General features: G+C 60.7%; 1 protein-coding gene across 1 annotated transcript in view; it reads right to left on the reverse strand.

Moving 5' to 3' along the window:
• Positions 1-7,297: 7,297 nt before the first annotated feature.
• ALDH4A1 (aldehyde dehydrogenase 4 family member A1) overlaps positions 7,298-21,470 on the reverse strand; it is a 28,266-nt gene continuing 14,093 nt past the window's right edge. Inside the window, exons 4-15 of the mRNA XM_026519705.4 lie at positions 20,833-20,880; positions 19,901-20,056; positions 18,391-18,540; positions 18,232-18,306; positions 16,977-17,164; positions 14,625-14,698; positions 12,391-12,587; positions 12,169-12,216; positions 11,183-11,335; positions 10,351-10,472; positions 9,459-9,577; positions 7,298-8,806 (exon numbers count right to left, since the gene is read on the reverse strand). Coding sequence (XP_026375490.2) covers positions 8,694-8,806; positions 9,459-9,577; positions 10,351-10,472; positions 11,183-11,335; positions 12,169-12,216; positions 12,391-12,587; positions 14,625-14,698; positions 16,977-17,164; positions 18,232-18,306; positions 18,391-18,540; positions 19,901-20,056; positions 20,833-20,880 — 1,443 coding nt within the window. The 3' untranslated portion in view covers positions 7,298-8,693. The remainder of the gene's footprint in view (positions 8,807-9,458; positions 9,578-10,350; positions 10,473-11,182; positions 11,336-12,168; positions 12,217-12,390; positions 12,588-14,624; positions 14,699-16,976; positions 17,165-18,231; positions 18,307-18,390; positions 18,541-19,900; positions 20,057-20,832; positions 20,881-21,470) is intronic.

Here is a 21,470-nt window from a genome sequence, read left to right on the forward strand (position 1 = left end):
ATGAGGAAAGGAGGCTTCAATGCACAAAAAGCTGACCCCAAACCCCACGGTCTCGCCCTGTCCCACTCCAGCCAAGCCCGTGTTCTCCTTCAAGGGCTGGTCGGAGCCCTGCCTCCTCTGGGAGACCGTCCCTGGCCCGAGTGCACAGGACCCACCCCGGCTCTGAGCTGACCTTCCCGTCCGCGTCGTCACGGGGCACAGCTCACAGCCTGGTGTGGTTGACTGGTTCCCGCCGATGACTGTGTCCTAGCGTTTGAGGCAACATGACTCTGGCCAACGTGGAGTGAACAGCAGCTGTTGCTGTGTGCTCACAGGCAGGTACTAAGCTCTCTGAGCCTCCACTCTCTCCCCTTCTGAAACGGGGACCATAATTCCAGCCTGATGGGATGGGTGTGGGTATTACATAAGACGGCACACGGGAACCGGGGGGTGCAGAGCAGCCCCCAGAGAAAGGTAAATTGGCTGAAGTGCAACACCGTCCCTTCCTGTAAGGAAACGAACTTCCGCGAGCTGGGGACTGGCACCAGGGACGCTACACCTTGCAGAAAGAGCCCAAAGCTTCGAGAAGCTACCCTGAAAGGTGTTGGATGTCTTTAGCAGCTCCAGAGGGAGCACCCCTCCCTCACCTGGACCCCTCCTGGGACGGAGTCGTCCCACAGACGATTAGAATGACAGGGAAAGCCTTCTGGTGCTGTGGAAACACGCAGAATTTGCTGTGTGATCTTGAGTCTGTCCCCGCCCCTCTCTGGGCCCATGTCAACCAGTGCCTGGGAGGGGAGACCCAACCCATAAAACAAAATGAAGAGCCGTGCCTGGCTGTCTGGAAGGGTGGGTTCTGGACCTGGCTTCAACTCCACGGGCCTCAGTTTCCTCATCCGTATAAGGGGAGGCCCTCTTTGTATTGCCCTTATCCACCCCCACCTCATCAGCAAGTCCAAAGCCCCAGCCCGACTTCACCCTCTGTACCTGGGGTTGTCTCCAGACCCCTTGTCCCCCTCTTGCTACACCCAAGTTCAGACCCTCCTCGCCTCCTTTCTAGACCTCTCTGTCAGCCTCACGCTGACCGTTTGGAGCATAGCTCTATCCCTCGCTCTACCACCTCGTGGGGCTCCCCATGGCCTGCAAGACCATGGCTGGGTTCCTGGCCTTGGCATTTGAGGCCTCACCAGCCTGGCCCCAGCTCCTCCATCGTCTCCGACCCTGCCTTTGCAGCCTGCTCTCTCCTGCATCACGTGCCCCAAACCACACCCACACTGGCCTCCTCGGCATGGGGTCCCTGGAGGCTGTTCCCAGGATGGCCTGCTGGAGCCTCCGAGACCAGTCACCTGCCATACCAGACACTTGGGCCGTTGGGAGGATAACAAAAGAGCACATTTCCAGGGCCTGGTATAGGCCAGGCATTGTGTCAAGCACTTTATATGCATTATATTGTTTAATTCTCTCAAATACGCTGCAAAGTAGCCATTTTTACTCCCATTTTAAAAACAAGGAAACTGAGAGGCGCCTGGGTGGCTCAGTGGGTTAAGCATCTGCCTTGGGCTCAGGTCATCATCCCAGGGTCCTGAGATCGAGTCCTGAGCTGGGCTTCCTGCTCAACGGAGAGTTGGCTTCTCTCTCTCTCCCTCTGTCCTTCCCCCTGCTCATGCTCTCTTTCTCTCTCAAATAAATAAAATCTTAAAAAAAAAAAAAACAAGGAAACTGAGGCTGAAAGTTTAAACATCTTGCCAAGAGTCACACAGTGAATAGGACTTAGACCCAGACTTCCCAAGCTCTTAACTCCCAAGCTACCTGACTTTAGTGTGGTCTTCCCATAGCAGCTGTCACCATGATGCCCACCAAGGTGGGGGGGGGTGCTGCCCTCCCCCACTGCAGGTCTGCCTGGAGGCCAAGGTGCTGGAGAAGGACCCATCAGTTCCAGGGCACGGTGACTGCACACGGCAGTTCTGAAGAGGGGGAAGGAAGATGCCGCTTGCTGAGAGGCTCTGGGACGTTCTAGAGACTCCCAGAAAAATCAGCCAAGCTTGGGGGGAGGGCGGTAAGCAGATGGTAGAGAAAGAAAGCATCTAAATGAACTGGAGTCCCTGGGTGAGGGTCCGACACCAGGTTGCGGGGGGCGGGGGGCGTGGAAGACGGGGATGGCCAAGAAAGCCATTCACCCAGTGGGCACGGGCGAGCCTACCATGTGGCAGGGCCAGGTGGGGTCCAAGGGACACAGCAGGGACACACAGGACTATGGCCTCCGTGGGGGAGGCAGGGTCTGTGCCACGCAGCCTGGGGGGACGATGGTGGCAGTGCACATGGTCACTTCCATTGCTGATGTCTTCTGTGGGCTCACAACGTGCCAGGCACTGAGTGGAGCCCTCTCCATCTACTTCATCCTTCCAGATGTGCTACTGTTATGTCTCCACTTGGCAGATAAGAAGGATGAGGTCCAGAGAGGGACAGCAACTTACCCAAAGCCACACAGCAAGTATGTGGCTTGGAGAAATCTGAAACCCTAATGGGGGCTGCAGGGAGTGGTGGCACCTGAGGGGCTCCCATGAGAAAGGAATAAGGGGCCCCCTTGACAGGGATGATCTCTCTGAAGACCAAAATCTGAAGAAGGAGCACAGGACAGAGCGTCAGGAGTCTTGGCTTCCGGGCCCGCTCTGCCCTAACTACCCTTGTAGCCAGTTACCGCTGCTCTCTGGGCTGCAGTCTCCCTACCAGTGCTTCTTAACATTTCAGGGGCGAGGATCCCTTTGAGATTCCGACGAAAGCCTGGACACGGACACACACAGAGGGGCAGGTGGGTGAGGCTGGGGGGTTGGCAGCTCTGAGGACAGGCGCCCAGGAAACCCGCAGCGCTGTGACTCTCGTTCAAGGCTGCACGCACAGCATGTGCTCCAAGGTGGCCAGGACCCGGCACAACAGTCACCCTCATGGCCCAGTCCAGGCCCGAGTCCCCGTGTCCACACCTGTGTGGCCATCGGCAGCCAAGGTGGCAGAGAACCATGACAGGCTTATGCAAAGTACACGGGGGAGAGGGGACAAGGACATGGGGGTCAGGAAAAGCTGCCCATTTGCCTTGCATCTGCTTCCCCCTGTGCTCACGGAAAGAAACTGGCCACATTTGTTTTGGCCTAGAAGGAGCCGCCCCAAACCTCCCTCCTCCCCCTGCTGCCGTGGTCGGAGGGGGATGGAGCACAGGGGGCGCCCCGAAGAGAGGCTTGACCCCAGGGACTTGGGGCTCTATCAGCTCCTCTCCTCTACCCGACCCTCCAATCTCTCTACCAACTTGCCCATCGCTCCCTTTGCTGCTCTGCACCCCCCAAACTGCCCTCCCACCCACCCACCCACCCCGGCATTTTCCTTCTCTTTCTTTCCTGCCTGTGCCGCCTCGTCTAGGACGAAGTTGGGCAGCTGGAAACCGAGCTCCGGTCTGGCTCAGCGGGGGACAGGGGCAGCAGGGCCTCCGCCCCTAGGAAGGTCTGGCAGACAGGCGGCTCCAGCCAGCCCAGTTCAGAGACACCCCGGTGGAGGGTCCCTGGGGAGGCCTCAGAGCCAGTTCTCAGGAACCCCAGCCTCACCAGTCACTCCTCTGAGAGAAGTTTCTAAGTAAAAGTGGAGCGGACGGCGTGGCCCCTGGAGGAGGCCACAGGCTGGAGAAAGAAGCAGAAACCGCGTCCCGCAGGGAGGAGGTGAAGGAATGGGGACATTGAGCCCAGGGGAGGAAGACTCAGGGAGCTCCTGCCAGGAGAGGAAAGGGCCGTGATGGGGAAGGGGGGTGGTCTTGTTCCCTACGGCTCTAAGGGCCCAGCCCAGCCCAGGAGCCAGGGGCCAGGGGCCAGGCAGCAGGCTGTGACTCCTCTCCGCTTCCTCGCCGCTAAATGGCCCCAGCCATCCTCGATGGGGCGAGTGAATGAGATGAAGGCGTCAGGAACCTGCTTGGTGCAGGATAGCAAACATCACGCACCCCAGTGTCGAAGGCTTTGCTCCTGGCGTGGGGCTCCCGATTTTAACCCCGATCAAAGGCTGGGGTCTAGGACTCGGTACAACCCTTCTAAGGTTCAGATCTGCCCAGCCTGGTTTCCAGTCCTGGCTCTGCCACTTACTGGCTGTGTGAGCCCCCCCAGGCATGTCCCTCTCTGAGCCCCGCTCTGCTCCCAGTGCCTGCCTGGATACGCATCACGGAGCGGGTGCCCGACAGGACCTCAGCTCCCTCGCTGTGCCCCGGCCCCCGTGGGCCAAGGGCTCCAGCGGCTGAGGGCGACTGCCTGAGCACGTGGGGCCTGGAGGGAGGACATGGCAGAGCCTTCGGGCAGAATTCCGACATGCGTCGGGCACCCGGGGGTCGTACGGCGCCTGTGCCACCATCCAGGGTGATTGCCAACCACACGAGTGAGAGTGGAGATGGGCTGCTTGTGTTTGGAGCCACCGTGACAGCCGTGCCTCATCCACCCACTCGCTGGATGGCTCCCACCCCGAAGCCACTGGGTTCCCACAAGGGACCAGGGCAAAGAGACCAGGGGGTGCTGTTATGGCCACCAGGAAAAGTTCTGTCCCTGCCCCTCACTGAGCAGGTCTTCTTTCCCTGGGCCTGTTTCCTCATCTGGGAAATGGGGCTGAAAGAATACCGCCTCCCTCACAGGCCCGTGTGGCCCCCGATAGCTGGAGGGAGCAGCTGGCCCAGTAACAGGTGCTCGGTGACGCCTGGGCACAGGTATCCAGGACGCGGGTGTGAGGGCATGTGGGAAATAGCAGGTTCTCACCTCAGTCTGCAGGGCACGTCATGTGATCCTCAGCTCCCTGAGAAATGTCAATCAAGTCTGAGCGTGGGAGTGGGGTCCAGGGCTCAGGGAATGGGGGGGCTAAGACGGGACTGGAGCCCAGGCCTGCCTGATGCCAGGGCTGCATGCACTCCGAGGCGCCGCGGCTGTGCTTATGAGCAAAGGCCTGGCAGGCGGAGATGGGAACCACCTGCTGGTGTACTAGTGCCTTCACCCACCCGTGCCTCAGTCTCCCCATCTGTAAGAGGGGAGTAGCAGATGTGCCTTCAGGGGCTGCGGCGAGGCTCTAAAGACATGGTGCAAGGCCCGGCACACAGACTGCGCCCACATAACGTGGTTCCTGCTGTTTACCATGCCGGCCCCCAACAGACCACACACAGGGACGGTGCCCATGGTGGCTTCATGAAAACGAAGACGCAAGCTTGTGAAGAGGGTGGGTCTCCACCCTGCCTCTTCCTCGAGCCCCCCTCCCCCAGCCCGGGAGTTCTGGGTAAGCTTGGAAGGCCAGGAGCCGGCACAGGTGGCCCCTCATTTCCCTAGAGCGCACGCCCGACTGGCAGCCCGTGGGACAGCGGTGGCAGGGACATCCGGCCTCAGTCAAATGGTTCACGCTCTGAGCCTGGACTGGTGGCCAGGCCCCCGACCACCACAGGGAAATGAAGAGGATCCTCGGGCCACTGCGGACATGGGCCCTTCCTGGGGTGGCCATGCAAAGAGGGCGGGTGCTGGGCCCACAGGAGCCCCCAGCCTTGCGAGTCAGGGGCGCCAGAGCAGAGGAAGGTAAAGCAAGGGCTTGGAGCTTCCCCCCCCCCCCCCCCAGTTAAAAGGAGGCAAAGGCACGGGGCGGGGAGGGGGTGCAGTGGAAGAGGAACGGCTGGAAATCACAGACCTGACAGAGCAGCTGGCAGAGAGCACGGGGGGTGGGCACTCGCCCCCAGGTTCAAACTCCGGCCCCCCTATGAACAAGCCGTGGGACCCCTTACTAGCCCTTCCACAGAAGGCAGATAACGGTTGGCCAGTAAGGTCAATGTCAGGGTAGATGAGACCACGTAGACAAAGCCACCTCTGCTGTGTCAGCGTGACCTTGAACAAGCCACTCCATTTGCTCCCAAACATTAACGGGCCCTACGCAGCCTCTAGAAACGCAGCTGCCACCTTTTCTGCCAGGGAACTCCAGCCCGGGCCCTCTGGGGGCTGCCCTACATCCTGAGAGAAGCCCCCTCTGGCACAAATCCCCACCTGGGGAAGCCAGGGGGGGGTGCTGCCAAGGGCAGAGTCTCCATCCCCTCCCCACAGCTCTGAGATCCTGCCGCCAACAGCCCCGACCAATGGACCCCGTGGCTCAACAGACCCTGGGACGGGGAGGTGTCACGTGGCTAGGAGCTCATTTTATGTCCTTTGGGGGCAGGCCAGGCCAGTTTCCCCTCCAAGTCAGCCGGCCCCTGTGGACTTAGACCCACAGATTCTGGCTCAAGCTAACTGGCCGTGGTTGCTCGCCACCATCCCCCCTCCCGCCCCCGTCATTTGGCCAATTGAGGTCTTTCCAAGACAGATCAGTGCCAGGTATGGACATCTGGGGGGAGGACAGAGAATGGGTTTGGGAATCAGACCATCCCCACGGTAGGCCATACCCTTGGCAAGTCCCCACACCCCCGCACTCGTTTCCTCTTCTGCCAAATGGGAGCATGGCAGCGTGTACTCCATCAGGCAGCTGTGAGAAAACACACAGTCCTCCAGAGGAACAGAACCAACAGAATATACAGATATACCATAAGGAAACTGCTTGAACAATCTTCGAGGCTTGGTAAGTGCAAAATCTGCAGAGCGGCCAGCAGGAAGAGGGAAGAGTCACAGCTGAGTCCAAAGGCTGTCCATCACCAGAATCCCTTTTGGCTTGAAGGAGGTCAGTCTTTGTTCTATTAAGGCCTTCAACTGATTGGATGAGGCCCACCCACAGAAGGGAGGACAATGGGCTTTCCTCGGAGTCCACAGATTGAAATGCCAACCTCATCCAAAAACCACCTTCATAGAAACATCCAGAATATTTAACTAAATACCTGGGCACCACGGCCCAGCTAAGTTGTCACATACACTTTAACCATCACGACACAGTAGCAGTGGCTCTCACAACAATGTACATACATGGTTAACATGGTTGAATCATTCATTCCGTATCTGGCATCGTTCTAAACAACTACATGGATTAACTCACTCAGTTGTCAGGACAGCCTGCGTGCATGTGCGTATGTGTATAATTACCCACCTTAGATAAAGAGAGAAGTGCAGAGAGGTTGCACAACTTTCTGAGGACAGAGGCAGGATTTGAACCCAGATTGGAACCCATCTGACTCCAGTTCCCACACCTCCAGCCCATATTCCCAAACATCAGTGCCCGCCTTTCCTTCCATCACGCTGGGGGCCCCGCGCTCCTGACGTGAAGGACACACGAGCAACATAATGTCCCGTATATCAGCGTTTCTTGGGAGAAGCTGGCCAGCCCCCAACACCCCGACAGGAAAGACCAGCGATTTGATTACATAACAAGCATTTATTAGGGTGGCAGCAGAGCGAATCCCACCGCCACCTCCCAGTGTCGAATCAGTAGAACCAGGACCACCTCCAGCACCTCTCCCCAGCTGACTGGCCGCGCCAGGCAGCGATGAGGAACGTGGAAGGAAGCAGATCCTACGCCCCGCCCCGGCGGTGTGACCACCGGACCGCAGGCCACAGTGTACAACCATGGTGCTCGGCGGCCAGCCCCACAGGGGACCCATGCTGGCTGACCTTGAGGAAGGGCCAGCACTCTTAGGGCCCCTTAAAAACTGTCCCCCAAAGTCACCCCTTATCAATCCCCAACCCCCCCTGCAATCCAATTGGCAGGTTTTTTCTGTGTGTCCACCAGCCAGCTGCATTGCAGAACAGGCCGCCTAGGGACCAGTCCACTCACAGAGCCACCTCTGCAAAGGAGGGAAGGTTCTATGGGCCATCCTCGGCCCAGGCTGGACGGGAACCCAAGGCCAGGTGTCGAGGCTGGGAGAAGGTGGGAGCAGTCTCCCCAGGCCTGTTCTACCACAGCCAGTGGGGGCCGAGCTCCTGCGGGAAACCCTGGGCCAACACAGGTGGGGAGCACGGCCGTCTCTGAAGGTAGAGCCGAGAGCCGATGGCAAGCTGAGATGGCACGAAGGTCCACCGAGGGTCTTCCAAAACCACAGCCCAAATGGGAAGGACCACCCATCCTGCACCTCAGCAGGTAGCCTGCCCCCAAGCCCACCACACGGAGACGGCCAGGAATGATGCGGGCCTCCGGAAAACAGAGGTGCCCTGGAGAAAGGCACACGGGTGTCTAAGGCATATGGTCAGGCACAGGTACCCGCTGGCCCAGCTGGGCGTGGGCTGAGCCCTGGTGAGGAAGAGCCAGGACCAAAGAGGGCCAGGCCCGCTGGTGCCCCCATGCCCTGCAGCCACCCTGGGTCACACCTAATCCTGGAGTCCTGGGGGAACCAAGGCCAAGGCCAGGAGTCTCTGGATGCTCAGGTTTGCCAAGGGGCCCAGAGCTGCTTCCTTGTCCCAAAGGGACCCTGGGAGGCACTCTACTGCCATTCCCCAGGTCCCTGAGCCACTGGGCCACAGTGCAGAGAAAGAAAACAGGTGGAGAACCTGCCAGAAAGAACCTCTAGGACAGCCGTGAGATAAGGGGTGGCAGCCCTGTTCCTCCCCAGCATGGTCTCCAATCAGAGCCCGCACCTGCCCCTGAGGAGGGGACAGGCCAGGATATAGCCCAGCGCAGGGCAAGGGGGCAGTCTCGGCCCCGGAGAGGGGGCCGTCCCACGGGGAGCAGGTCAAAGGGGCTGGAGCGGGGCCAGTGCACTGAGGTCAACCGTCCGGACAGACAGGTGGACAGACAGCAGAGGTGCCAAGCGGGGCTCACTGCATGTAGGCGTAGCGCCAATCCCCCAGAGGCTCGTGGGTCTCCTTGATGACCTGGGGCGACGTCCACCGCAGGACATAGTGGGGCCCCCCTGGCTTGTCATTGGTTCCTGCGGAAAGGACAGTTCTGTTTTTCTCTGAAGAGATACGGCAGCTCCGCGCAGAAGGGAAGGGGGTGGGAAGAGCTGACAGACTAACCCGGGCACCGGCACAGGCAATAAGCAGCTCAACAAAAACCGAATGTGTCCACGACGACAGGGTTTCCTGAGCTCACCTGTGCGGCGCGCTCGGTCAGAGGTCAGGTGAGGCGGGACCCAGGCTCCCCGGGGCCGTGCGCCCCACCCACAAGGGGTGTCTGGGAGCACTGTGGAGAGTGCACTCCACTGGGACCCACTGGCCCTGGCTCTGCACCAAGGCAGCTGTGATCTAGGGCAAGTCACTGTCCGCCCCCTCTCTGAACCTCAGTTTCCCCATTTGTAAAGAGGAGGAGTTGCACTCAAGTGACCCCGGAGCACGGTGGTAAAAGGCGTGGGTGCTGAACCGAAATGCCAGCTCCACCACTTCGCAGCCACGTGCTCTTGAGCAAGTCGCTCCCCCTCCCTGTGCGTCAGTTTACCCCTCTGTAAAATGGGAAGAACAACGGTACCTTCCCTAGCTCCGCCCCACAGCGTTTGCTATTATTACTCTTAACACCCTTGAAGTGAGGGGTTGAGAGTCTCCGGACAGAACCTGCCCCTGCCCTGGAAAGGAGGACGCACTCACCAGAGGCTCGGGCCCCCCCAAAGGGCTGCTGGCCGACCACGGAGCCAGTGGACTTGTCATTGATGTAGAAGTTGCCGGCCGTGTTCCTCAGCACCGTTGTGGCCTCCTGGACAACAGTCCTAGGCAGCAGGGCGGTGTTAGCAAGGGCCCCGGCTCGCCTGCCCCCAGCCCCGCATCCGACCTCCAGCAGCCAGCTGCCCAGCCCACGCCAGCTGCCCGGCAGACGGGGACCGGCCCCAGGGGCTCTAGACCCCTCGGGCAGGGTCTGAGAGCCTCTGCGCCCCCTCCTCCTCCTGAACGTGGTTAGCATGCCCCCCCCCACCCCCGCAGGGCTGCTGCAAGAGCTGAACGGGAAGATGAGCATCAGGCTGCATGCGCTCAGGGAGTGGCCCCCACCCCTGAGCCCCCACCCTGACCCCAGGTTCCAATCTCCTCTCCACCCTCTTAGGGGCAGAGGGGGCAGCAGCTAGTGCCACGGAGGAAGGAGAAGCCGAGGGCTTAGCACCACGGTGTCCTGGCTCAGACGCAGCTGCGGCAGGGTGAGCAGCGTGCCCCTGGCCCGAGCCCAGCTTTCCTGCTCGGCAGCAGGAGGCAATGACCTTGCGGAGTGGGGCCCCATCAGACCCACGGGAGCTGGTCCAAAGCTCGGATTCCACGGCCCCATCCCCAGAGATCTAGTTTCCGTGGCCAAAATGGGACCCCAGAATCTGCGTTTCCGTAGAGAGCCCGGCTGCCTCTGTCCCCGTGCTTGGGCTGCCTGCCCGCCTGCCAGTGGGGGCTGAAGTGAGGGGAAGGGGTGGCATTAGTACTAGGATCCTCGTCCAGGAGGGTGGTCTCGGGACAGGGTGGGGCAGGACACCAGGACAGGAGCAGAAGGGCGGTGGCCACTCACTTATCCTGGGCGAACACTGCCCCCGTGAGGCCGTAGCTGGTGGTGCTGTCGACCAGCCGCAGCGTCTCCTTGTACTCGTCGTCCGGGTAGACGTACACGGTCAGGACGGGCCCGAAGATCTCCTGAGACAGAAGCCCGGGAGTCAGACCCCACTGGGACCAGAGCCCCAAAGCCTCTCAGGCCCCTGCTCTGGCCTCTGCCTCCCCCCCCACCCCCCTCCCAGTCCACACAGCTCGAAGGGCCAGGCACCTCCCGCTGGGCTCCCTTAGGACAGAGCAAAGTCCTAGTTCCTGCCCTGTCCACCGCATCCCAACCTGGCAAAGATCCAAGGACACTTTCTGGCTCTCCGCACCACCAAACCCACACCCGAGAGCGAGACTCCTGGCAGCAGCTGGCACAGGAATTGCCCGGCAATATCACTGTCCCTTCTGCCACCCCTCCACTGCCATCCTGGACAAGTGCTTTGACCCCTCAGAGCCTCCATTTCTCATCTGTAAGATGGGAATGATAACACCCTCTCCTCTCAGTCAAGGGCCCGGCCAGCCCAGAGTTAAGATGGGGACAGTGGCCTTAGTGGCCACGGGCAGTGGAAGTGCTGGGACATTGCCAGGCTCAACAGTGTCAAGGACAGAGCCCTGGATTTGGGGTCAGGAGGCCTAACTTCCAGGCCTGGCTCTGCTCTCACCAGGAGTGAGACACTCCCTTTCTGGGACCTCACACTCCCATCTGTGAAATGCAGTAACACCACAAGAAGCCACATTCCAGGGTCCTGTGCGTGCTCCGCTCGGCGCAGAGACTGTTCTCTACACCCCAGGCTGCCCGCCCTACTCACCTCCTTCATGATGGGCTCCTGAGGGTCCTTGCTCTCGACGATGCAGGGTTCCACGAAGTAGCCCACAGAGTCGTCACACTTGCCCCCAGCCAGGATGGTGAGGCTGGGTGAGGAGCGGGCGTGCTCCAGCCACTTCTTGATGCGGCCGAAGGACTGGGATTGGCGGGGGGGGGGAAGGGGTGTCACAGACCGGCTGCGAGGCCATCCCCAGCAGCAGCGCCCCCCACCCACACTCACCCCAAAGCATTTGTGCCTGAAGGGCCCAAATTCTGGAATGGGGAGAGGGCAAAGCCAGAGTCTGACTAAGCCATGGCAGAAACAGGGGCAGACGTACACGCCCACGTGAGAAAGAGTGTGAGTGTGAGTGTGTGTGTGTGTGTGTGTGTGTGTGGCAGAACCACAATTACACGTACAGAAACGCAACACACACGAATGTACACACAGGCATATGCATGACCACAAGCCTTCATGCTTAAGTACGTGTTTATACATGTGCCCGTGTTACACGTACGTGTATGAATGCAGACGACGTCCACCGATATACATACGGACACACACACGAACACACGTGTGCACACACGAGGTGTATCTGTTCGGAGGTGTATCTGTTGGAGATGGCGCACTGGTGTGTATGTGGGCGTGTGTCTGCGGGTGACCCACACGCCTGCCTACGCACCGAGCTCATCAGTGTGCTGTGGGCACACACAGGCACGTGCTCGTGTTCGGGCTCACACTGCAGCCACACGGGCCTGTCTGTGTGCATGTGGGCACTCTGTGCGGGTTTGTCGAGCCTGGGTGCAGGACGCACGGAAGAAGCTGGTTACAGATGTTTCTGCCGGTTTCCAAGCTCAGGGTGGGGGCGCCCGTGCGGCCATCGGACTGCCTTGCCCGGAGCAGTGGGGCTGGGTCGCCCCCAGTCAAGGCCCCCAGTCTCCCACCCAGGGCAGGGGCCCGGCCCCCCAGGAACACCTGCTTCTTGCCCGTACCTTGGCATCAATCACGGCCGAGAAGAAGGTCCCAAAATCCTCTGCGGGCTGGGGGCAAGGGAGACACCAGGAGAGCCGGAGTCACCACGGGCCGCAGACAAAGGAGCCCCCTCCCCGCACACCCCAGCCCCGCTGCCACTGCCACTGCCACCGCCATCGCCCAGGAGCCTCCAATCCCATCAGCCACCCGCTGGGCCGCGGCGGGGAGGACGCGCCACTCACGTTGCCCACTTTGATCCTGCCATGCTCCTCCAGCAGCCGCCCTTTGATCTGCGGCCACAGCGACTGCGGCACGTAGAGGCGGGAGCAGGCTGAGCACTTCTGGCCGCCGTACTCGAAGGCCGAGCGCAGGGTCCCACTCACCACGCTGTCCACATCAGCCGAGTGGTGCACAAAGTGGAAGTTCTTCCCCCCACACTCTGCAGTGGAGAGGGGGCGTGAGGGGAGCCAGCTTCCCGGCCAGCCCCGCCTGTACCTGTGCACAGGTGTGTGCAGCCCCAACCCCGGGTCATGGCTGGACAGCACCCCGGAAGCCGGCGAGCCAGGCCCATCTGCCACCCTATGGCTGGGGAAACTGAGGCTGGGGCACGGTTACTCCCACCATCAAGGCAGAAGGACCAGAATCTGAGGCTCCCAGGAGCCAATCCATTCCCAGAAGTGGACATAGCTTTCTTGGCACCTTCCCGACCCCCAACCCGGTGGGAGGAGAAGGAGGGAGTCTACTCCACGTCGGCCACCAGGGATGGTCCCTCTTCCCTACTCACGGCAGCAAACACCGCCTCCCCCTCGTTTTCTCAGCCCCTGGGCCCTGGTCTCCTCCCTCCATGAAACATTAGTGACCAGCAGCTCCTGGTCACAGAGCACGAACCACCTGCCAAACTCCGCTCAGAGCACCTCCTGCTTTGTCTCCTGAAAGCCCCACAGCAACCCTGTCGTCCCCATTCTAAAGACAAGAAAACAGCGCCTGGCTGACTCAGCCGGAAGAGCATGCAACCTTGATCTCTCTGGGTCGTGAGTTCAAGCCCCACGTTGGGCGTAGAAATTATTTAAATACATACTTAAAAAAGAGAGACACAGAGTAAGCCTGGAGGCTGGGAGGTGGTCGAGAAGCAGCGGCCTCCCTCCCTCGGGGCACAGCGGGAAGGGGGCAGAAAACAGAAACCCAGACACAGCTCACTGCTCCCACCCTGTGAAGGGTAGACTAGGGTGGCGACACCACAGCTGGCTGAGGGCGCACCTTCCCTGACCCCCCATCAGAGCGTCCACCAGCTCAGGAGTGGGTCCAGTCTCCCCGTGGGCCCCACGTCATCCCCAGGAGCAAGAACGTGTAACGACCAGCCCCCTCCACCTGGACGGCCTTCTCTTAGGGACTCAGCCCTTTGCCCAAAAATCTTGGTCCATGGGGGCCAGAGAGTTTAGGAAACGTGTATCAGTCCTTGCTCCTAAAAATACGTCATGCCTTTAAAAGCATTAAAGGCTCTGGGAAGTCCTGCAGACAAGGAATCTGTTTTGCTTCCACACAGCAAATCTCCTTGACCATGCACGTGTTTCTTTGTGGGAAAATTCGCAGTATTTCAGTTAAGCTCCAGCCTTGCGGAGCTCTCGGGCCCCTGTCCTGCTGGCCCCCTGCCTCCCAACGTCACCTACACTGGCCTCATTCCCACCTCGTGGCCCCGGCACCTACAGGTCCCTCTGCCACCATCTCGGTGAACAGCCGCCGCCAGACACACGGGACTACTCACATTCACACTCATTTAAATGAAGCAAAACCAACCATTCACTTCGTTGGTCACACCAGCTGCCTTTCGAGTGCTCGACAGGCACCTGCGGCTTCCGGCCCCCGGGCCACACAGCGCACGCGTGCGCGCGCACACACACACACACACACACACACACACGGCACATCTCCATCAGCACCCAAGGTTCCACCACACAGCGCCGGGCCCGCGACGGCTCGGCTCCCCAGACCTTTGCGAGGCTGGCTGGCTTCCTCTCTGTATCCAGGTCTCAGCTCAAAGGCTCCCTCCTTGAAGAGGGCCACCCGACCCACCACCCTAGATGACGCCCGCCCGGGGGTCTCTGCACGCCGTCTTCCTCTCTGTGGATTCTCCACACCATCTGTGTGCTGCCATCTGCCTCCTGCTACCGAACACAAGTTCCGAGGGCTGGGTCTGCGCCTCTCGCCATCCCAGCATCCCTGGTGTCCAGAAAGTGCCTCCACAGCGGCTTAATATTCCATTTGCTGAATGATGAGTGAATGAATGAACCGCACATTCTAGGGCCCAAGCCCCAGGATCTAGCAGAGCCGAGGCTCCGCCCCGGAGGCCCCTCACTGCTCAGCTCCTGCAGGGCTGCCCCCCCCCACGGGGGCACCACCTCGGCCTCTTCCTCCTTCAGGACAGTCAGGGAGGGTTCCCTGGGGCCCCAGGGAGGGCGCTGGGAGAGGGGACCCTTACCTCCGGCCAGACGTGGGAAGGTGCGGAACCGGTCCAGGTTCTGGGCCACCTGCTTCCACAGGTGTTTGAAGGTGCTGAAAGTAGAGGACAGGGCAAGGCTCAGGGCCCTGGGACAGGGAGGGTCCTGGGGGCTGGGGAGCAGGCCCTACTAGATGAAGGGGCCCCAAAGCCCAGCAAGTGGGAACAGGGGTCAGAGCGAGCGTTGGAGTGGGGGGGGGGAACGGGGTAGGCGGGGGCAGCTGGAGACAGGCTCCATTTGGGGCCCGTGGGGAAGGAGTAAAGGTAGGTTTGGTGGCAAGATCATGCCAACAAGGCCAGGGGTCCCGACTCTGACCCTCATGGCCACATGGCCATGGCCTGCACTCATCACTCAACCTCAAATCGTGCACCTCATCTGGGAACTGGAGAGAACAGTCGCACCTGGCAGAGCTGTTCTGGGATGGCTCTAATGGGAGTCAAGTGCTTAGGTCCGTGTCAGATACGGTGCAGGTGCCTGGTGGGGGGACAGACACCGCCATGGTCTGGGAGGGGCGTCCCCAGCCCAGCGCCCCAGCCCCGGAGGCCAAACCAAGGAGGGTCCTAGGAGAGGGAGTGCAGCCCCCCCTTCCCCAAGCTCCGAAGTGTGACCAACCTTAGCGCCACAAGACAATAAAAATGCTAATCACCAGGGAGCCTGCGACACAGTAGCTAATACTAATTTATGACTTTCCTACCTTTAAGCCTGCTGCTCATCAGAGCATGGCAAATGGGGGCCAGGCCCGCTCCGCCCGCTAACAGGCGGGGACCCGTGGGGCCTGCGCTTGGCAGCGTGGGCTTTTTTGGAAAATGGTCCTCCTCAGCAATTCTAATGCCGCCATCACACCTGGCAAACCCTGGGGACGGGGGGTAGGAGAGCCTGAGGCCGAGCGAGGGAGACTGGAAGCCACTGCAGGTGCCCCACGGACACCGGGAAGGACCGCCTAATGCAGACCCCGCCATCTCCACTCAGATGACCCTCGGGCACCTCACACTCCAAGGGACCGGCATGGGACTAGTCGTGTCCACCCACACCACCCAGGTGCCCACCTGGCCCCCCTCTGCCCAGAGCCTGGACCTTCCCATGGACACCCCCATCCACTTATCCAACCCCATGGACGTGGGTTCCTGTCTCCCTGCTGCTTGCTCACTTGAATCCATTCCCACCGTCTCCACCCTGCTTCAGGCCTCTGTTGTCCCCTCCTGGACGTGGACAGCCTCCTCACTGGTCTCCCGCTTCTGGCCACTGGTGACTTGAGCACAGAGCAGCCAGAGCGATCACCTGGGACAGAGGCTGCGAATGCAGGGCCCAGCGGCCAGGCAGGGGAAGAAGGACCAGGCACACAGAGGCCCAGGGCCTGGGGAGGCTGGTAAGGATCGGCCAGCACTCCACCCCTCCTCCAGCCAGCGGTGCCCTGTGGACACGCAGGCCCAGAGGGGTAGGTTCTCAAAAGGAGCCTGGAATCTCAAAAGGATTTCTGCATGGAACTGTGCCAACCGTACGAGGTCGGTCTGTCTCAGTTAGGAGTCAGAGCAGACAGGACCACCTGCCAGGTCCAGCTAGACAGCTACCGTCTGCAACCTGTTTGAAACAAAGCTGCTTCACGCACACCCTGTGTAAAACCTTCCGTGGCTCCCAGTCACCTTCGGGATAAAGTCTAGACACTTCTGCGGGCTCACAAGGCCTTACAGTCACGGGACTAAACCCTCTAAGAATCAGGACTTGTCCACACGTTCACTGGACATATACACCTGCTCGTTACTGAATAAAGGAGCAGTCACGATTGAACCATTTCCTGCCCACACTCTAAGCTCGGCTCCGGCACCCCACACTCCAGCCCCGCGGAACCACCAGCGGCTCCCCGAGCATAGGAGTGTTAGCCTTGAGGCCCTGCGTGTGCTGTTCCCTCTCCCACAGCACTCTCCCTACCCCTCTTTGTTTGGCTATCTCCTCTGCCTAGATACCGCCTCCTCCAAGAAGCCTTCCTGACTCTCCTCTTCCAATTCATCCCAAGCTCCCCTGTGCCCTTCCCAGTGACAGAGGTGGCATCAAAATCAGCATCACCACACGTCTGCCGGCTGCTTCCAGCCCAGAGTTCTTCCTCTTTGTTAACTCACTGGCCCCTCACAATTGCTCTGCGAGGTAGGGACCATATTCTTGTTGAACAGATCAAGGAATGAAGGCTCAGACAGGTGAAGTGGGCCACCCACGGCCACACAGCGAGTCAGCGGGTACGGTCAGTACCTGACCTCCAGCTCCCGCAGAGGTCATGAGGCCGTCGCCTGGCGAACGTCCCCACGCTGCCTGCCCCACCCGACCCCACCCCAGGGACTTACGGCACACTGCCTGTGAAGTTGATCCCACAGAGGTGCTCCGAGCTGGTGACAGTGTCACCAAATGTGGGCCCGTCCGCTGGCACAAACTGGATGATGTTGGGGGGCAGGCCAGCCTCCCGGAGGACGCGGTAGACAGCGTAGCTGGCCAGCATGGCGGTGTCGCTGGGCTTCCACAGGACCACGTTGCCCTGCCCGGGAGGCATGCTGATGACTCACAGGGCCAGGGGTCACCGCCCCCGACTGCCACCCCATCCTGAAGCGCAGCCATCGCTCACGTGGAGCCACCAGGCCCCTCGGCAGGCCGGGGTGTCCCTACTGCTCCAGGTGTCAGGCACTGGGCTCCAAAAACCCCCGCCAGTGGGACCACACCCTGCCCCCCCCACTCTGGCTAAGGCCCCCTTCTTCTAGAAGCCTGTATGGACTCGTCCTGCCAGCACCCCTTGGGCAGGTCTGTTCTGGGTGTTTCCACATCGCTGGGTGCTCACTGGGCGTGGCAGGCAAGCGCTCACAGGGCTGTCCCCGCACGTGTCCTGACTGAGGACACACGGGCACCCAAGTGTGTGTCTGTCTGCACACAGATGCGCAAGGACAGCCCTGGGCAGGAGCAGCCCCGACATCAGCCAGCCGCCCCCTGTGGGGCCCAGGCCCCCGCCACCTGCCAGCCCTCCTCCTGCTGCCCCACGAGCCACACAGGCCCGCTAAGGGCAGGGGTGCATCACCCCCTATGGCGGGAGCTCATGAGGGCGACAGCCACCTTCTCCCTGACAAGGCCAGTGAAGCTGGGGCCTTGGAAGCTAAGTCCGAATCTTTATCTGTGTGGTCATTTCCTAGACCTGACAGATCACTCGCGGGGCACACAGTAGGCCTGGAACGTGGTCTGCCATCACCATCAACAGTCCCTGTACACGAAGCCTGCAACGGGCCAGACGTGTCCCACGCGTGTGTCCCACACGCGGCTCCACCTACTTCCCACAACCCTGCACTCTGGGCTTGCTGAGATTTCCACCTCGAGGAGGAGGAAGAAACCACCTCAGAAGTTTGGGGGCTTGCCTGGGGATCCCCCAGTGCAGGGCAGAGCTGGGAGTCACCCCAGTCTCGGACCCCAAAGCCTTTCCAGGGGCTGGCACTGCCTCTGCCTTCTGGGCATCTCCCCGCAGCCAGGGCCAGGCCCTGTCGTCTGTGGAGGCAGGAATGAGAGCTGCACGCCTGCCCCTGCCCACCACCCTGCCCGATCTCACCAAGGTCACCATCTCACCATCAAGGCTGGCGCCCCAGCCAGGTTGCCACCGATCGCCGTGAAGTTAAAGGGGGAGATGGCCGCCACGAAGCCCTGGGGAAGGGGGATGAGGAGGTGGTGAGGCCAAGCTCGAGGCTCCTCCTGCAGGCTCCTGCCCACCCTGCCGCCTGTGGGTACCTCCAGTCCCCGGTACACGACGCTGTTGGTGCTGGGCGGCACGCTGAGGGGCTGCTGGCCGTCCAGCTCCACAGCAAACTTGGCATTGAACCGGAAGAAGTCGATGAGCTCAGCCGCCGCGTCGATCTCCGCCTGGATCACCGTCTTACCCTGCGTGCAGGACAACCAGAGGGTCAGCCACGACAGACATGCCTCCCGCTGGCCCTTTTCCAACACTGACCGTGTGCCCACGGTGCTGGCGGCTCCTTCCCCCAGGTGAGCAGGTGCCCTCGGTAGAGGCGTTTGAACAAGCAGCAGGAGGTCTGACAACAGCAAACATCTCCTTCCGCTGCCCGTTCCTCCCAAAAGACGTGAGGGTCGGGGGAGAGCCTCTGGGCTGCAAGAATGGGGCTTCTCTCGATCAGGGCAGCTCCTTCTTGGCGCACAGGGTCACTGGCAGCGGTCACCCTGCTTGGGACCTGGAGATACAGCAGCTAAGATGCTCTGGCCCCGGCTCTGTGAGGCCACCACCCTTCCTACAAGTTCCTGAGTCCATTAATAAGGCACCTTAATCTGGCCGTCGAGTGTGTGTGGCTCACCGGGGACACAGCGGAGCCCACAACTACCCCAGGAGCCGCTGAGAATCAGGAGACCCTTAGCCGGTACGGAGCTGTCATACCACCTCTGTGCAGCAGAGGGGGCCCTCACCACAGGACGGGGCGCTGACCCTGCCAGGGGACCAAGAGCCTAAGGCTCCCTCCAGGAGAGGGTGAAATTAACCCTTTCTCCCTGGGCCCCCTGGGCTCTCACTTGGAGCTGCGAGTGCCAGACATGCACTCACAAAACCGTCTACCAGGAGCTTCTACAACGCCAGAAAGACAGGCTGCGAGGCCCAGGATGATGGAGAAGAGCTAACTCGGGATTACTTTCTCCAAAAAGCTTGCAAAGAGCTGACACACACACAGGAACTCATTATACCCAACACGATCTGAGCTGTAACCGATAAATGAACAGCATGCTACAGGAGCACAGAGGCGGGACGAACCCTTCCTGACAGAGAAGATTCTGGAAGCCTCACAGAGGAGGTGGTATCTGGGCTGGAGCTCGAAGGGAAGAGTTCACAAGACAAAGAAGAGAGAGCGAGCATTCCAGGCACAGCCACTGGGGTAGAGGCAGGGCAGGGAGACGGGGTGACTGCAGTGTCCAGGGTCCCGCTAAATCCAGACGGGTGACCTCATGGGCCGAGCAGCCGGCAAGCTGGACACGGGCCGGAAACAAAGGGCCCTGAGCGCTGCGCACAGGACTTGGGACAGGACTGTCGGCGACAGAGAGACCGTGGCGGTTTGTAAGCCTGGAGTGACTGGCTGGAGGTGTCAGAGAGCCCACTCTGAGGGCTGTGGAGGTCTGACTGAGCCTGGAGGACGGCACGGGGCCATCCCGGCTCCCAGAAGCAGCCCAGCCGATGGCTGCTGTATCGGACGGAGGATGACAGCCTCCCACCCCACCCCGACCGTGCCCACGGGTACTTCACCTGTCCCACCATGGTCTTGGCAAGGACCTCTGCCCTGCGCGGCCCGCTCAGCATGTCCGCTGCCTTCAGGAAGATCTGGGCCCGGTCTGTAACAGGCTTCAGGTCCCACTCTTTCCTGGCGGCCAACGCGGCCTCAATGGCTTTGTTGAGTATGGCCTAATGAAGAGGAAAAGGTTCAGGGCTATCTCCCACAGCAGGAAGGGCTCCGGGGGAGTGGGCCAGGGAGACTGGAGGTCACCCTCCACCCACGGACCCGTGGCTCCCTCGGCCCCAGTGGCTAAGTGGCAAACACAGTGTCCCCATCACCTGCTAGCCAACCGCAGGCTCCGAGCCTGTCCTGCTGCCGTCTGGAGGTCTGAGGGACCTGCCAGGGAGGTCTGCATGCCAGGGACTTGGCATCGAGTCCCTTAGCTGTTAAACCAGCTCTCCTTTCTCTTGTGGTCTCATTAGGGCCTCACCGTCTTCCTGGGGCCCCCGATCCCACCGGCTAGAGCCTCCAGCCCTCAAGGTCAGGTGCCTGGCCTTTACCTGCCAGGCCAGAACCACAGCCGGCATGCCCTCGCTGCCACATGACGCCAGCTCCTAGCCCCCCTGCCACAGTGCACGCCAACCCCTCTCGCTGCCCCTCCACGATGCCGATCCTCTGTCGGCCTTCCCATCCGTGGTGCTTCTGATGTCCCTGACTCAGCCTTGCAGAATCTACCCCCCTTGGAAACCAGGCTGCCTCGAGGCCATAGGCACATCAGGGGATGTCAGCCGCGGCCCACACAGCTCTCATCTGGCTTGAATTAACCCCCGACAGGCCCAGCCTTGTCAAAGACTCCACCCTCCACGGCCAGAGAGGGAAGCAGCGACTGACATCCGCCTGCATGCCAGCAGCCAGGAGGGGAACAGAGGGCCAGTGCCCCAGCCCGAAGTCATCAGGGACTTACCTTGTCTGCATAGCAGAACTTGGCCACCTTGTGTCCATGGTTGAAGGGCTGCAAGATGAGAGAAGAGTGAGGTCATTGCTCAGTGGGGAGGTGCCAGGACAGGATATGGCTGGGCTCAGAGCTCGCCTTCCAGGCCAGAGTCCTCAGCACCCTCGCCCTCTCTCCTCCAATCCCCACATCCATCTCTCTGACTACAGGGTCACGGAGCACCTGCTGTTTGGTGAGTAAGACTGTCCCCGCTCTGGCAGGTTCACGGTCCCAGAGAAAGGCATGGACCATACAGTCTTTCAGGAAAAGTGTGGACTTTGTGGTCAGACAGACACGGGTTCACATCCCAGCTCTGCCGCCTACTAGCTGGGGGCCGGAGTAAAGTGAGTTCCCTTTCCAAGTCTCCCTCTGTGGGAAATGGGGACCCCCTGCCTCACAGCATGGGGAGAAGGGCCAAATGGGCTCACGGGTGAAAATGCTGCCGGGGAGGGTGCGGTGCGCGGCTGTGGCTCAGGCATGGGTGCCGCTCAGGATTTCTGCTGTCCCAAGTGCCCGGGGGATACACCGACCGCTTCTCCAGCCCCTGGCAGGGGACCCAGATATACTCATCGAAAAGGGAAGATCCTTCACAAACACAAATGGACCCTTCA

This window comes from Ursus arctos, unplaced genomic scaffold (genome assembly GCF_023065955.2).
Source record: "Ursus arctos isolate Adak ecotype North America unplaced genomic scaffold, UrsArc2.0 scaffold_32, whole genome shotgun sequence".
In the NCBI taxonomy this organism is placed as follows: Eukaryota; Metazoa; Chordata; class Mammalia; order Carnivora; family Ursidae; genus Ursus; species Ursus arctos.